Source organism: Brachycentrus maculatus, unplaced genomic scaffold (assembly GCF_059751285.1).
Source record: "Brachycentrus maculatus isolate JH-2025_06_01 unplaced genomic scaffold, ASM5975128v1 h1tg000210l, whole genome shotgun sequence".
NCBI classification, from domain to species: Eukaryota; Metazoa; Arthropoda; class Insecta; order Trichoptera; family Brachycentridae; genus Brachycentrus; species Brachycentrus maculatus.
The window spans coordinates 496,267-515,240 of record NW_028280961.1 but is presented as its reverse complement, the minus strand read 5'-3'; the positions used below and the strand labels follow the sequence as shown (position 1 = coordinate 515,240).

At 34.2% G+C, this 18,974-nt stretch overlaps 1 protein-coding gene across 1 annotated transcript in view; it reads left to right on the top strand.

The window, feature by feature from the left end:
- Positions 1-16,788, top strand: part of LOC148307099 (uncharacterized) — a 29,297-nt gene extending 12,509 nt beyond the window's left edge. Inside the window, exons 2-3 of the mRNA XM_088263947.1 lie at positions 8,497-9,706; positions 16,089-16,788. Coding sequence (XP_088120073.1) covers positions 8,497-9,706; positions 16,089-16,717 — 1,839 coding nt within the window. The 3' untranslated portion in view covers positions 16,718-16,788. The remainder of the gene's footprint in view (positions 1-8,496; positions 9,707-16,088) is intronic.
- Positions 16,789-18,974: the final 2,186 nt, after the last annotated feature.

Here is an 18,974-nt window from a genome sequence, read left to right as displayed (position 1 = left end):
CCGCTTTCATCTTATTCTTGTGTCGTGTTATATCGTAACACCGCCAGTAATATAGCGATAACTTTGATTCTTGTCTCCATGTGATAATACTTATCCACTTTTAACTAACTAACTAACCTACTAACCATCACGCCGCTTCCCCGCAGGGGTAGGCAGAGAGAATAGAACGCCACACCACTCTGTCTTTGCAAACATTCTTCGCCTCCCCCACCTCATACATACTCTACTCATACTCTCCTCATACATACCCGCCGATTGTTACGACTACTAACCTGACCACTTTCAAGTATTTGGCATACCTGATCGTGACATGTTTTTCTCGGTCTTCCTCTGCTCCTTTTTCAATTACGTTCGCCTCATAAATTTGTTTTATCGTTCTTTCCTCACTCATTCGTTCTACATGTCCAAACCATCTAAACACACCTTATTTATTATTTGCAATCACACTGTCCAAAACATCATTTTTTATATTTTCTGCATTCCCTTTTCTCTCAATATCTATATTCACTTTGCCAACCCTTGTGAACATGCTTCATAGACATATAAATTCTTGCACCGGTTCTAGGGATTCATTATGTATGAGTAATCGGGGGGTATGTTTGAAGGCTACTATTCTTGGCTCTGCCCGACTGAGTTTCTCCAGGGTATGCTTGGCTACAATAGTTTAGAGACTAGAAGGAATGAGTATTTGATTACGCATTTTTATCGATTGTTGCGCGGTATGATCGATAATCCTGAAATTATCCGGAACATTGGTGTGTATGTTCCCGATAGTTACCTAAGACAGCGTCGACATAGATTGTTTCACATTCCTACACACAGGACCAACCTGCCGATGGTTATGCCTGTAGGAAGAGCTACCGCTATGCTGAACAATATCTCATTGGATATTGATCGGTTCCATGTGTCTGAAGGAGTTTTCCGAAGCGGGATTCTTCTACACCTTTAGCAATTTAGTTCTTGCAAATATTTTATTTTAATGTATACGATTCAATTTTTTTATAGTTTGTTATGTATACATTAATTGAGATAAATAAATTGAATTGAATTGAAAAAGAGATGCAAATATTTTGATTGATTTAGCGTCTCGTAATGGTGAGTTTGTTGGCTGGATTTGACGAGAGCTGTTTCGCCTTGTTAGGCAATTTTGTGTGCAGTAGGAATTGACAGCGTAAAGCCGGAAAGAAGCATGACCGTCCATCGGAATAAGGCAAAAGAGAGTGTTCGCGAAACGTGTTTTTCTATGTAGAAAGTAGCCCTCAGGGAGTGTGGACCGGACGCTGCGAAGAGCAGAGCAACACATGTGGAACCTATCTCTCTGCATATTAGTACCTACGCTTAAGCTTATATGTGTATATATATATATATATATATATATATATATATATATATATATATATATATATATATATATATATATATACAAAATTCAAACCCTTACCCGCACCACAATCGTGCATAGGGCACTGCATTATACAAACATAGTGTTATCTTGATCGTTAACACACAAAGAACAGGTGATCAGCCCTCCGCTCCAGGTACCAGTCCAGGGTAATATTAAATAAATATTACAGTGTAAAATCACTAATATTTATTTTCAACCCCCCTGGGAATCGAACCCGGGACCTCCAGCGCGGCAGCTAAACACGCTGACCATTACACCACGGAGGCGGACAAAATATATATAAACGCTCGGCTACCGCTTTGGAGGTCCCGGATTCGATTCCCACAGGAAGAGTCAAATAAATATCAGTGATTTTTTCATATGATGTTTATTCAATATTACCCTGGACTGGTACCGGAAGCGGAGGGCTGGTCACCTTTCCTTCACGTGTTAACGTTCGGATAAGGGTATTAATGAATTGAAATAGGTATACTAAACAATCTACTTGTTCCAAAATTTCCCCATTTATTACTATTTTACATCCAGATCTACATTCATCTCTTTTAAAAACCATTGATTGTTAAAATTTAAATGTATAAAGATCGACTCTTAATTATGCTAATACTGCATTTTAAAAGAGCAATAGTATTTACACCATTAGTACAGCATCATATGAAACCTGTGTGGTTCCTTTTTGTACCTTCTCACCTAAACAAAGTAGTTACTGATTCCACTGTAGTGGTGTGGTGTGTCTATATAGATGTAATAACTACTTCCAGTTTCCTGCAAAAAATGTAGGTTTTCAGATCAAAACTTGGCTTTTACGGCGATGTGAAAAGTCTCTTACCACTTTTATAGCTTCAATCAGGGCTTGGAAAACGATTTGTTTATTTTATTTATTCGGGAATTGTACAGCTTACATATAAAATAAATTATATAAAACAATAGTTACATTAACAATAATAAACATTACATTACATTGACAAAAAATAGTTACGTTAAAAAAAAGCCAATGGAACAATTCCACTATTATGTTACAAAACTATTAAAAAACATTCAGAGATTAAACAAAAAACAACAAAAAAAACATAAACATAAATGTTTTTATTTATTGATTTGGCGTTTAATTTGTAGAACTCCATTTTAATTTATGTATTCATTGTTAAATAAAACACAGATGGTCAGGTTTGCCAAATACTTGAAAGTGGTCAGGTTAGGAGTCGTTACAATCGGCGGGTATGTATGAGGAGATGCATGAACGTGGAAGAGGCGAAGAATGTTCGCAAACACGAGTGGTGTGGCGTTCTAGTCTCTCTGCCTACCCCTGCGGAGAAGCAGCGTGATGGTTAGTTAGTTAGTTAGTTAGTATCAAACACAGATTTTTTGGTCTACTAAGTTTTTTTTATTGTTTAAAAGAAATAATATGCTTATGTCATTTTCAAACTAATGTGAAGATTTATTATTCACATTCGTTTAAAAATGCCATAACTAGGCGAAACAACTGTCACAACATAATTTTTAATCAAATAATTAAAAAAAATATTTCTTTTATACCACTTGAGATTATTTAATGTCGGAAGCTAAGCTTCCATCTTCAGGTCCAAATATTGACTTACATTTAAACCTAAAGATTGATGGTTAGCTTCCAAAACAAACATAAAATAAACTCAAGTGGTAAAAAACAAGTGTTTTTTAAATTTTATTTTAATAATTTCAACTTGTCTTACCACAAAGTAAATGCCGAAACAATAAATAAATATTAATTTTGATGTGTTTTTTAAACATAAAATACAACTTAGTAGACTCAGAAAATCTGTGTTTGATTTGACAATAAATTCATAAATGTGCAGGGGCGTGCCTTCCATATAAGCAGAAAAGCAGTGCCTATCCTAACTTACCTGCGTGACATATAAAAACGCAACCAGTCCCTACCCTACCTTACTTAGTAGTACTGACCTTACATTACTACCTACCTCTACTGCCTACCCTAGTAAATAGTACCTAGCTTACTTTGCCACCTACCTCTAATGCCTATCCTAATTAATTCTCTCTGCACACCACTGTAGATTGGTGAATGTCATATTTATGTAAAGTGATCAATTTGTCTGCCTCCATAGCGTAGTGGTCAGCGCGCTAGGCTACCATGCTGGAGGTCTCGGGTTTGATTCTTAAGAGGGTAAAAATAAATATCAGTGATATTTCAGTCTAATATTTATTTAGTCTCACCCTGGACTAGTACCTGAAGCGCAAAGTTGATCACCTTTCATTCGTGTATTTAAAGATCAAGATAACACTGGGTTTATAAAATGCAGTGCCCTATGCACCATTGTTTGCTGATTAGGGTTAGAAGAATAATTTTAACAGTTTTTAACACGAAAATTAAAAACAGTTTTAAAACATCAATGAATAATAATAAAAATAATCTTGGATGATTTATATAGCGCCATTTTCGTAAAAAACTACCTCAAGGGCGCTTATACAGGTATGGATTATGATATGAAAATGATAACGTGAGGAAATTAAAAAATATATATTAATGAAAAACGTCGTCAATCAGCTTAGTCTGAAGGCAGGAAAGTGGAGCCGCCGTATTGTTGCGCTTTCTTCTCGGTCTTCTTGGGCTGGAGCATGGCCAAGATGCTGGACAGGACGCCACTGTGTAATGGTTATGCCGGAAAACAGCTTGTTAAGGTCCCGTCATTGTGGATATTCAACTGCAGATGGCGGAATGAATGAAACATTCTATGGGCTTTTTGGCAACCCTGATTTCTTTATAAGGCTTTACATTTCCTAGAATTAGATTTATTTCCTACCATTTATTCACTACATCGAGTAACTCGAAAGGTTATTAACCTTATAACGCGAATCGGAAGGAAGAAAGGGTTATATTGTAGAATTGGATTTATAAAAATAACTATTACTCATTTAAACTAAACATTCTACCCATGTTTATTTTTTGACATCTCATCAAAGATGAAGAAGAATATGGAAGTCTGGGCATTTATGGAGCTGACGACTGTCAAAGGCTGGTGCTCACTTTACACACGTGTAACATTCACCAATTCTACCCATTATTGACAACCACACTACTGGAATTCTTGGAAGTTCTATATATATTAAACAATTTTGAAACATTGTTCTTGAATCATTAGAACTTCACTGGAGGCATCTATTGGTGAGATGAATTCGAGTAGTGTGGTTGTCAATAATGGGTAGAATTGGTGAATGTTACACGTGTGTAAAGCGATTACATAAACCAGCCCTTGACGGTCGTCAGCCCCGTAAATGCCCAGACTTCCATATTCTTCTTCATCTTTGATGAGATGTCAAAAAATAATATGAAAAATAACTCCAATAATTGGAGATAATCCAGATTTGTGAACTTGTATTTGGACACACTCAAAATGTTGTGTGTGCCTTCAAACAGCTTTTTTATGTAATGGAATCGCATCTGTTAATTGTTACAGCAATACAAGTAATACTAAACATTACTTGTGGTCGACAGTGTGCTATTTCTAATTGCAACTGCAAGGCTCACGACCTGTCATAGTCTGGTTTAAATGATCACTTTATACACGCGTAACGTCAGAAGCCTGGTTTAAGTAACCACTTTACATACGTGTAAAATTCACCAAGTCTACCCATGATTGACAACCACACTATTCAAATTATTTTCTCTTAAAGTCCGTTATTAAATATTTTTCCAATCACTCATCATCCCTGATCCCTTTTGATTGTAACTGACAATCAACACAAAAAAATAAAGCCACTTGAGATCTACCCAAGCTCCTTTGCCTAGCCGTCAAAATGTTTTGAATTGAAGTAGATAGTGTTTTAGTATTAATTAGTCTTGATAAAGAAGTGGTTAGCTTCGACACCGGCAGACATTATAATTAACTTTTAAATAAAATATTAACAGTGATTTTAAAACAAAGGTACATTTTAATTATAAAATAAAAAAAAAAACAAAGTTAGTGCTTCAAATATAAATTAAATAAAAAATAACTCCTATAATTGAAGATAATCCAGATTTGTGAACAAGTATTATTTGGACACACTCAAAAAAATTTAGGTTTTTTTTAAATGTGATTCTGTATTTTGGATCTTGTAGTTCTATGTACCTACTATATTTTGTCTTTTTCGGGACCGTGCTATTTCTAAATCGTATAGTAAGGGAGTTCAGTACATCGTAACTGTACGTAAAATCATACACCTAAGTAACTTCACTGCTAACATAGAATCAATGACATGTATAAACTCATGCCTCTAGCGAGATAGCGAGTGTTTTTGCCTAGAAATTTCACTCATGTATTACATGAAATTATAGTAACTTTAAACATAAAGAGTAAATCCACTCACAAGTAGGCATAGGCTATGAAACTTATAAAGTTGAAGCCTGAGTAGGGACATGATAAACGGTGTTGCATAAGCCGTAGCTAGATTTCAGAGTCACTTGGACGTTAGGTAGTTAAAAAAAATATAACCTTTTTTATTTTTTTATTACTTTACACAAATATTTCAATTTCATACTATTTCTGTCAGCCTGTGCGGCTCACTATTAGAAATAAGTATCAAATCGTGGTAGAGTGGATTCGAACCGAGAAACAACAGGACCACAACCGACGAATTTAAATGACGTAATCCCAAAAGGTACGTTACGAATATTTCATAAGAATAATAATATTTTAATTTTCACGTAATGAGGTAAATGCTTCTTTAAATATTTCGCAACGTTTGTGTGATGAATGCTCATCGCTTTCTCTGACTTAGCTAGTTTTGTATATCAACACAATGAAAGTAGACAAACATTACCCGGCTTTGCAACTTTTGTCGTAATACCTACCTACTGTACTACACCTGCATTCTTATTATGCGCATCAAAGTGCAATTTCATAATAAAAATATTTATTTATTTTCCATATTATTTTTTGACAAAGTGGAAGGGTGAAAGGGTTATATTGTAGAACTGGATCAATAAAAATAATTATTACTCATTTAAAATAAACATTCTACCCGTGTTATTTTTTGACATCTCATCAAAGATGAAGAAGAATATGGAAGTCTGGGCATTTACGGAGCTGACGACCGTCATAGGCTAGTTTAAGGGATCACTTTACACACGTGTAACATTCACTATATTTATATATATATATATATATAGGTATATATATATATATATATATATATATATATATATATATATATATATATATATATATATATATATATATATATATATATATATATATATATATATAATATAACATTTCGGCTGTCCAAACTTAAAACTTAGTAAGGGAAATTTTTTGTAGTACTTTTACTAAAACGTACTGCAAAAAAAATGTATGTCCCTTACTGTGTTTTGACTTGGGACAGCCGATCTATTGGTGAGATGAAAAGAAGCTTTTTATTGAGCACAATCTGTTTTATTTTATACTGTATGTGAGGTCCGAATCCTGGATTATTTTCAAAAATCGAATTTTCCTTTTTTCTCAAAACATTTGGTAATCCGAACGATTTCCTAATCCGAAGGACTCATTACAAGAATAATGTTCGGATTACCAAGCTGTCGCTGTATAAGCTGGGTTTTTGTCTAGAATTTTCACTCATGAATTATATGAAACTTTAAAGATAAAGAGTAAATCCTCTCGCTCATAGGCTATAAAACTTAAAAAGTTGGAGACTGAGTAGGGTCACGATAAGCGGTATTGCGTAAGCCGTAGCTAGATTTTAGAGTCACTTGGACGTAAGGTTTTTTTTTTAATGGTGCTGTATAAGGATATTTTTTTCCAACACCATTCGCAAATTTCATGTTTACCTATTCATTTTCAGATCATTTACATTTTACATTGAGATGCATTGTATACATTTAGCTAGACGGAAACAAGAAATAAATGTGTTTTGGTCAGATTTTAGAATCGCCAACAAAGGGTCATTGTCAAGACATCTAAAAAAGTCTATGTACGCCAATGTCGGTCCACGATATTGGATGAATGGCGATAAGCGTAACGAGGTATACATAAAAAGAATAATGTTTACTTAAAAAAAAACTCTAATATCCCAGAGAAACTTTCGCTAAAATTATGTTTCTGGTATTATTTCTGCCATTTGTTTTCTTTTTTAAATTTTCTTTCTAATCCTTATCAGCACCCAGTGGTGCATAGGGCACTGTATCTTGATCATCAGAGTGTTATCTTGATCTTTATTTAAATGAAGGCAAAGTGATATAGTCCTGCGCTTCAGGGACCGGTCCAGGGTAATATTAAATAAGTATATTAATTAGAGCGTAAAATCACTTGTATTTATTTTTGCCACCCGCCCCCCTGGGAATCAAATCCGGGACCTCCAGCACGGTAGCTAAACACCATTACACTACGAAGGCGTAAAAAAATTGTTCAGTGGCCTTTGTTAAAAAATGGGTATCTAGTTGTGGTAGAAAGGTTTGAACCGTGAAACTCTGAATCAGAATCTGAAACACTAACCACGTAACCATAACCCGACTTCCCAATGTGATGGAGTATCTATAATTGAATTTCAAATAAGTAACCATCAATCATGTGTAGAAAAGTGAATATTTCACAGTGTATAAAGTGATTAATAAACCGGCCTATGATCGGCTATGAGGCCCAGATTTTTTTATTTTATTATTTTTTTATTTATTCGGGAATTGTATAGCTTAACATTTAAAAAAAATATAATAAACAATAGTTACATTAACAATAATAAATATTACATTACATTAACAAAATAGTTACGTTAAAAAAAAGCCAATTAAACAATTCCACATTAATATTATAAAACTATTAAAAAACATTCAGAGATTAAAAAAAGGGTATGGTATGAAATAATAGATTAAACAGGAAGGAGAAGGAAAGGAGAGGAATTAATGAGGGTGGTTAAAGGATTTTTTTTTTAGATTAGAAGTATAAAAATAAGAATATATTTATAAATATACATACATAAATAAAAAAATGTTTTAAATAATGCTATATTTATAAAAGCTCTTCGTGAAGGTTAATCTAGTATTTGAACACACTCTAATTATTGTATTTGATCAAAAATATGAAAGAACGTTGACTGATATTTAACCATTTTCCTTTTTTTCATTTCAGATGACTATCGCTGGGAGGAACTCTGTCTCCAAAGGAACTGCAAAGCTCCTGGTAAGAGTAAATAGGACTTTCAATGGACCAAGGCCTGACTGGAGATCATACTATAAACCGGACACTCGTCCAACACTCGTTCTTGTCGAGTTCAATACAAGAGATGAGCTGGAACTCAAATTCACCGCTGACAAAGATGAAGCCGTTACAAAAAGTAATAAAGAAAATATAAATTTAAACTCGTACGAAGGAAGAATTAACAAAGTAGAAACATTTAAAATAGAAGAAATAATAGACTGTTTTGCCAATGATACAAGCGACTTTAAAAACACACTAATAGTTGAAGTGTTTAAAAAGTCACAGAAGGAAGAAATCGTACTCCAGTTTCAAAGCGAGCAAGAATTTCGGAGAACCTTATTTACGTACAAGTATTTCAAAATGCGCAACAGACTTGCCAATTCTTCTTCCAGCGAACACAGTGACGGGAGTTCTAGTCCGAGTCTCTCAACCAAGAGTAAATCTAGTATCAGCTCCATTGAAAACAGTTCAAGCTCCCCAGACTACAGCGCTAAAATATTCGACTACTCCAAAAATAATCAAGGAACAACCAGCCACTACATAAGGAAGTTTGAAAACTCTCACAGCGATAACGCGTCTCATCAGAACTATTCTACCAAGAGCTTAGACTACATGTCCATCAACGCCCAGAAACCTAAACAAAACAGGATCCAAGAACTGAATCTCGAACTGAAAATGAGAGATTTCGAAGTAAATACATTGAATAACAAGAATTCAAAATCAGAGTATAATCTGTCGCAATTAGGAGATAGCAAAGTTTTCAACGGCATCTCAGATATGAAAAAATCTGATGTAGGTGAGATTGATGGCCTGATTTACACAGACGTCGAATACGAAAGCATGGACTACCCAAGTCTGAGTTATGCTAGCAATAAATTTGTCAGTTCTACAGCCTTGGAAATTCCTCAGAAGCCTCAAAGGCGTAAGCAACTGCTAAGGAGGATAAAAGGCAAAGCACCTCCCCCTCCAGGAGGCGGGGAGCAAGGGTGGGCATCGGATAAGGAGAAACAAGGAAGTCGACAGGATCTGACTAAAGGGGTCGTGATCAAGGTTAACGGAGAGAGGGGAGAGAGAGTTCCTACCAAAGAATCAGATGGGTTCCCACCAAGAACTACTACGCAAGTGCCAAGAGCACAAATGGGTGAGTAAATTCCATTTTACAATTTAAAAAATCTTCTTCATCTTTTTCTGCTTGGTGTGGTCTATTTTTAAGATGGATTAGCCTCTTCATCTATGAAATTTTTGTTCCTTTTTCTTGTAGTACATGCTTGCTAACTTTTCACTTTTTACTTTTTCATCTTTTTAATGTTTTTAAGTTTTTAATTTTATTTCAAAAAAAAAAATCTATTTAAGTATTTTTTGTATTTTATATTAACACTATTATTCTAGTTCTCCTTATAATACCTATACCCTTATGCCCTTTACTATGACTTAAATTATATTGTATACCCACACACAGGCCATGCCTTTGTGGGATCTTTTTTTTGTATTTAAATTTATATTTTATTCATATTTATTTGTATTTGAATTTATGTCATGTAATGCAAAATAATTTAAAATAAAGAAAAATAAATAAATAAAAATAACTCATATAATTGGAGATAGTCCAGATTTGTAAACAAGTTTTTTTACACAGTCAAAATGTTGTAAATCTATAAACCTGTGTACATAATAAGCAAGATAAATAAGATATGAAACTCCCATCTAAAAAAAAGACCATTATTATGTTTGAAGTTAAAAAATGGCTTAATCAGTCGTATTCTTCTGACATCTCACATCATCATCGCCAGTGATGAAGAGATATTGAGCAAAATTCGATGCGGTCATCTCAATTTGTTCGTTCTGCCTTGTAATTGCCGACGAATGGGCACTTGTTACATCGCATACAGATGGCCAACGATCCTTGAGCTAACTTGGCCAATTATAATGTGAAAGTACGAGTGTGTTTACAATAAGCGGAGAGTTTATGTTATTAGTCGGTGCGTGGATAGGTTAAACTTTTAACATACAGCGTGTTGTGAAAATAAACCAAAGTATAAGTCAGAAGGCACCTCGGTTAACTTGTTCGTTGTGCGCGTGTGGAGAGGAGGATGAGACTGCTGACCACATATTTTTTAACTGCCCCTTACTCCCTAACCTCGAGTTCATTCAGGACATTCGGTCGGAGGGTTTGTCCATCCCGCTGAATGTCCAACACCTTTTGTCAATCAACTCCAAAATTATCAATAGTGCGATCATTAATCATGTAAAAAAGTATGGCAAAAACGTGTGACCCCAAAAAAAAATCATTAAAAAAAATTGTTTAAGTAAAATCACTAGTATGGCAGGTATCACCCAAAATTGGGTGCTTTGCCAATAAATTAAAAAAAAATTTAAAAAAAGCACCTCGGTGGTTGAAGCGCTACTTGCAGCGCAGTCAAGGGATAACTGGAAAAGAGTCATTGCTTCCACAAGGGTCACAACCCTTGTGGAAGCAATGAAAAACCAAATATTTGAAAAAAGTTGTCAGTACGGGCAAAGGAAAAGTCGGTTAGTTATTTAGTTAATATGATACAGCGCACCATAAAATATCAATTAAATACAATAGATTTACTGATTGGAAATGAATCTCGCATGTCGTATTAGAGAAAACTATACACTTCACAAATTCTTAACTAATGGAAACACCATCTGTTGTAATTCCACATCCATCAAAATTTCCACTAAATACGAAAGGAATCCTTCAAAATATTGTATCTCTCTCTGGTCTCAATCCTGCAGTCGGTCTGCAGCAACAGATAACATCTCCTTCGCCATATTCAATATTTAATATTGTATATCGTAGTCGTACAGGAGAAAGTGACCAACTACCAAAACGTAAAATGTTCAGGAGGGTCATTTAAGTCACTTTTGCTTGGCAAGAAAATAAACATCAATGCAGTTAGTCATTTTTACCAAGTCAATATGTTATACTTCCAAGTTTACAATCCTTTGGGATTTTTTCAGGGCAATATTCAGCTAGTAAAATATCAAATAGTCAATGATCACGTTTTTGTAAAACAATGCACTTGGTCACTTTCTCCTGTATGACTACGATATATTCAATGTTGTATATAACATATATATTTTGTGTGGCGAATGTGAGCGGGAAAATAGAACGAAGACGGCCGAAAAAGAAAAGGCACGATCAGATCAATTAAAACTTAAAATCTAGAGGTATCAAAATATGCGTAATCGCAGGGCATGTATGACTAGATGTATGGATGTGAAGGCGGCGGGAAGTGTATGTCAGGACAGAAGAGTATGGCGTTCTATCCTTTCTGTCTACCCATCTAAATATGTATATATATATATATATATATATATATATATATATATATATATATATATATATATATATATATATATATATATATATATATATATATATATATATATTCAACTTAGAAAATTAGTGTTCAATGGGCGGAATAGTGAACGTTACTCAAGAGTATAAAGTGATCACTTAAGATCATCCAAATACCAGGTCGTAAGCCCTGGGATGCTCAAACTTTTTTCGTCTTTGGGAGTCTTTTTTGCGGAATTTTCGAGTGTTATTTTTATCATTCATTTTTGACTAGAACACTCAGAACAGTGGTACCGTGTGAATTAATACATATTATAAAGAAACGATGACTTTTCCCATGTTTGAACCGTGTAAACACAAGATGTGAGACATCCCTAGACTCGTATCCATTACAAATCATGTTTAATTTCCTCACACGCATTTCACAATTCACACAAACAAATCAACTCCAATGCGCCAAGACGAGCCAACGGCTTTTAAGATATACGGTGTTGTAAAATTCAGAATGAAGAATATTTTTTTATTAAGGCTAGAATGAACATTTAACTGTTTGTTATCGTAGAACGGGGCTACTTGAACTTTGATGTGTTACTTGAGCCCAGTACAAAAAAATATTTAAATCTGTATTTGATCTACAATAATGAACGTATCAACATCGTTCATTGTTTCCCTGACAGGTGACTCTTATTGTCACGATACTTCGATCGATACCACGATCTATTTTTTTTTGTACTGGGCTCAAGTAACACATCAAAGTTCAAGTAACCCCAATCTACGTTACCGTTTGTATGCTGAAGATGCTGATTTAAAATTACGAAGATATTTATTTAGGTTAACAACAGCAACATAGATATACTGTGATATGTGTTTGATAAATATTACCAAAATACGTCATGGTTCTCATCGCAGACATTTTTTTGGGAATAGGGTATATCGCTCGGGAGGAATTAACATACTATAACATAGAGTCGCGTGACATAACCGTACGCGCAATGTAAGTGTACGCAGTGAAGTTTGCGACTAGTCTGTACATGGTAGAGATGTATATATTTATTGATTAATATATCGTTTAATTTGTAGAACTCCATTTAAATTTATGTATTAATTTTAAATCAAACACAGATTTTTTGAGTCAACTAAATTGTATTTTATTAACAAAAACACATAAAAAAATTATATTGTGACAATTGTTTCGTCTTGTTAGGGCATTATCAAACGAATGTGAAGATCAAATGGACTACGGCCCTTGTGTAGCTATACAATTCTAAGTGACAGTTTTAATACGCGCAGCAATAATTTATGGGAGACAACAGTAGTTAATGGGGGATGTAGGTATGTACCCTTATATTTATTTTCTGGGAAAAGAAGAATTTATTGACATGGCAATTTTTATTTTTATTTTTATTATATTTCATTTTTTTAATTTTATTTTAAGAAAGAATTTATATATGTAGATGTAATTATTAGTTTATCGATAACGCATCATGCAAGCGTTTACATAGAGAGAGATGATGTATAATAATAGTCTATTTAAATATGTTTAGCAGTGGTGCAGATATAAGGTTGGTTTGTTCATAAGTGATTTTAAAATTAGGATTGTTTATATACTTATTTATTTGGGGACCTTGTGTCGAAAGTTTAAAATTTTCTGGCAATTTTTTTTGTGGTTTTCTTATTTCTTTTGCCTGTATTATTGATATATGCAATTTTAAAAGCGTTCATTGTGAAGCATGGGGCATGAAAACTACACAAACTATAAAAATATTCACTTTACCTGCGATAATTGAAAGTAAATTACCCCTAACAGGAGCCGTACGCAACGTACACTTTATACTGCGGTGTGCGTATACTTACCCCGCATATGGTTGCAAATGCGTTGGTAATAACCTCAAATTTGTTTACAAAAAATCCTTTTTAATACAAAAATGATACATCTCTGCATTCATCATCTCAGTCACTGAAAGAAGCAGCCCTGGTCCATAATACGAGGAACACTTCCAAAACATTTTTTTAGAGGTTATTGAAAATACAAAAAAAACTTTTGTTTCAATTAATCTCTTCGATACTGTACATGATGACATAGAGATGAAATTACTATCAAATTAAAGGAAAAGTTGTTACTAGAAGAGTCGTTAATTTCTTGTTGAGCAATGAGGGATAATCACCTTTAAAAATTCGTAGTTATGGAAGGAGAAGTTTATGGTGTTTTCCTATCACACAGGTCAAAAGTTGACGTACGTGATCTCGAATAATTTACAAAGTAATGATTTCTCATTAAGGCCACCATACACTGTCGTATTGTGAATATGAATGTGTGCGCAGTTATGGGCAGCTTTAACCTTTTCCTCCCGGTCAATATGTTTTTACTAAAACTCGACTTTAAAAAAAAATTAAATTATCAATAAAAAATATAATAGTTACGGGCTCAGAATTGTTGTATTCCTCCGTAATACAAATACGTATTACATTAAATATTATAATATAATGTTATTATTTATATATATTTTTATAAATATAAATATTTGTGTGTTTTATTATTGACACAAATATTTCAATTTCATACTATTTCTGTGCGCCTAAGCGGCTCATTATTACAAATAGGTACCAAATTGTGGTAGAGTGGGTTCCAACCGAGAAACTCTGACTTAAGAGTCTGCGACACTAACCACAGGACCACAACCCAACTTCGTATATTAAAAGCATTGTTAACTTTGTGAATGGTAATATAACACTCTCCTTATCGTTCATCGTTCACTTTGTGTAATACCACTTAAATTAACGATCATTCATGACTACCGGTTTCGGAATTAACATTCCATCATCAGGTCATCAATATAAAACTATTTCGGTCTGAAATTTATACAAAATAACAGAGAGAGAAGACAACTGAAATCACCGTTGCACACGTAAGGTTTTGGCACCGTAAAGGAAAGGTTAACTCGACAGCGTTTGCAAAATGCAAGGAATGACAGTGAATGGTGATGAAGAATGACGCTAGAATAGGTCTTTATGTAAAATTCCCTTATTTTATTCCTGCAATTGTCTAAGGACCGTGTGTTGTATTGAAAATTATTCTGGATTTGCGATAAAGTATTCCTGAAATCGGGTAACATTCAAAGGATTTTATTTGTAAATGCTTTTATTATTTATTCCAAATGCGAATGAAAATTTCACCCTACGAACGTTATATGAATATATACATATATGTATATTTATATATATATATATATATATATATATATATATATATATATATATATATATATATATATATATATATATATATATATATATATATATATATATATATATATATATATATATATATATATATATATATATATATATATATATATATATATATATATACATATAGATAAGCATAACTCTAGGTACTAACCCTAATGCATGAAGTGAAGCATGGAGTTGGGAAAAGAAGAATGAATGTAGACTGCATACAGTCGAAATGCGATCTCACAGACGAATGAGCTACAAAACGAAGTATGATAGATATTTGAATGGGGAAATAAGGAAACCATGCAAGGCAGAGATAAGCATTATCGATCAAATTAAGAAAGATGTGTTGAGATGGTTTGGGCATGTATTTAGAATGAATTATTGAATAAAGAGAAGTAAAATAATTTATGAGGCGAATGTAGTGGGCAATAGAAGCAGAGGAAAACTTACATGATCAAGTATGTCAAATATTTCAATGTGGTCAGGTTAGGAGTTAGAATAATCGGTGGGTATGAATGAGGAGATGCGTGAATTTAGAAGAGGCGAGGAATGTATGCAAAGGCGGAGTGTTATGGCGTGGCGTTCGATTCTTTCTGCCTAGCCCTGCGAAGAAGTGGCGTGATGGTTAGTTAGTTAGTTAGGACATTTACATGTCAATTCATATAGGTTAATAAATATCTACGAAACAGTTACGAACTACCATTCGTTCCTCGTTACTTGATAGCCAAATGCACTTGCACGTTTTCGCCATAAACCTCACAGCTTAAACAGTATAATTCTTCGAAATCTGCAACAGCAGTACTCAGAAGTAAACACTCATTATTGACATGACCAAGAATAGATTTACAAATATGTAAAATAAGCTGCGGGCATTACTGTCAAAGAAATGATTCACTGGGCATAAAATCAATATTTGATGTTTGCTCTTGTAATATTAAATAATTTCTTTCTCATTCTCCAGGTGCGAGCGGATATGAGTCAGACAGAGAAGAATGGAGGAGCAGGTCCACGTTTTCCAGCAGCGCCTTTCACAGCCTCGCTAGACCAGCGAGACAGGCCCTAGCAGCCTACTACCGTCTGTCATCTTCTCCATCATCAGGGCAGACTCCTCAACCGGCTCCGAGATCCAAGTCTGCGCAGAGAAACCCCAGAGACTATGCTAAATCCTTCACGCCAAATCAGGAATACATCCTCGTCTCACAGATGCAAAATCAAGAGAGCAAACGTAACTTACAACAATACCAGCAGGATTACAAACTACCCTCGCAGAAACAGGAATTAAAGTACGGGAAAATGGTGTTTAACCAAGAGTATAAGAGAAACACTCTGGGAGGGTCGATGAATTACTTGAACATCTCCAACAGACTGTACGGGCTGACGGACAAGTTGAAAGAGCTGGGGCAGCAGAATCACAACAGGCAATGGCAACATAAACCAGAGAAGGACAAGAAGGAAAAGGGACAATTGAAACCAGTGATCAAGAAGAGTCCCCCTCAGGAAGGATCCAAAAGACCAGTTGTTAGAACTTGCAGTGCAGAACCTCCTAAGAAGGTCACTTTTAGCGCGTTTGCCACAGTCCAAGTAGTATAGTTTTTAGTCATTGAGTCGTTTTAAATTTGAGACGTATCCTTTCAATAAGTCTTGTGTATTTTTGCCATCATCATCATCAGATTTTTATTTCACTCCTGTGGCTTTAACCAATATTATATGTTGTAATTTATCATCATGCTCCATTTTTTTCGTCTAAATTTGATTTAGTGGATATACCATAAATAACTTGAATATCTACTTTCAAAAATTAAACTGGCACTTTGTTGTAATCGTAATATCCATCCATTTTCAATTTAATTTTCACTTGGTAATTTACAATTTTTGTCCACCTCCGTAGTGTAATGGTCAGCACGCTCGGCTACCGTTCTGGAGGTCCCGGGTTCGATTCCCAAGGGGGGTAAAATAAATATAAGTGATTTTTTCACTGTAATATTTATTCAATATTACCATGGACTGGTACCTGAAGCGGAGGGCTGATCACCTTTCCTTCTTGTGTAAACGATTAAGATAATACTGCGTTAATATGACACAGTGCCCTATGCACCATTGGGGTGCGGATAAGGGTTTTTTTTATAATTAACAAGTATTTCTTTAAATTTATTATGACACATATTTCGATGGATTCTGTATCAATGTCAAACACTGTGTTTTACACGATGTTTTAAAAAGATGTAAAATCCATCGAAACACGTGCCACAATACATTTTTAAAAATACCGGTAAATATCAAGTATATTTTAATTAAAAATATAAATAATTTGATTTGATATGGTTCCAAGGTGAAGTGTAACACCTTCTTCTTCTTCTAACGCTTGTTCGCATGAAATGGTGCATAGGGCACTGCGTCGCATCGACGAAGTGGTACATATTGATTGTTTATTGCATTTGGGCAAGGTGATCAGTCCTGCGCCTCTGATACCCGTTACAAATAAATGTAAGAGTAAAATATTACTCACACATATTTTGATCCCTCTGTAAATCGAACTCAGGACCACCAGCATGGTAGCCAAAAGCACTAACCACTAGACTATTCTACGGTAGTGGACGAAATACAATATATTATTTTTTGACAAATAATAATATGAAAATAACTCCTGTAATTGGAGATAATCCAGATTTTGTGAACAAGTATTTGGACACACTCAAAATGTTGTAAAGAAATATAATATAACCAGGTACGTGATACGTTTTCAAGTTTTTTGAGATTGGTTCAAACGTTTGATGAATCAATTTGAAAATGTCATAAAATCTTACAACATTTTGAGTGTGTCTAAATACTTGTTCACAAAATTTGGATTATCTCCAATTACAGAAGTTATTTTCATATTATTTTTAGACATCTCATCAAAGATGAAGAAGAATATGGAAGTCTGGGCATTTACGGGGCTGACGACCGTCATAGGCTGGTTTAAGTGATCACTTTACACACGTGTAACATTCACCAATTCTACCCATTATTGACAACCACACTACTCAAATTCTTGGAAGTTCTATATATATATGAACCAATTCAGAAATCTTGTTCTTGAATCACTAGAACTTCACAAGAGACATCTATTGGTGTGATGTAAAGAATTTGAGTAGTGTGGTTGTCAATAATGGGTAGAATTGGTGAATGTTACACGTGTGTAAAGTGATCACTTAAACCAGCCTATGACGGTCGTCAGCCCCGTAAATGCCCAGACTTCCATATTCTTCTTCATCTTTGATGAGATGTCAAAAAAAAATATAATAATTATAATATCATAAATTCTTAATCAGCTTAAGTATATAGGATGCCAATTTTATATCACAAGTATAATTTATAGGCGAATTAGCAACCTTCGACCATCTTTGTAATCAATATTTATATAGCCAATAACAAAATTATTGATGTTGTTGGAAATTTCATTGTAAAGTCAATATTGATTTATGAATTACAACCTATATCAATATTGATTGCTGTCTTAGTGGCCTCTCAAGAATACTTAAATAGATAATTAATAATAGATTTTCGCTTAAAAGCACTGTAAAACACAAAACTTGAAAGTACTATGCAAAATGGTTGATAAGTCTATAAACAGTTTGAAAAAGTGGAGTTTCATTATTTCCGTACAGAGTTGAATCCTGAACTATGAACCAATTGGAGGCATTTACAATGTGGCTACATCGAAGAATGCTACGCATTCCATGGACCAATATGATCAGCAAAGCAAATGTGCTCCAAAGAGCAAGAGCAGGGAGACAGTTGCTGACTGATATTAAGGTCCGGAAGGTGTCCTATCTGGGGCATGTACTTAAAGGAAAGAAGTACGAGC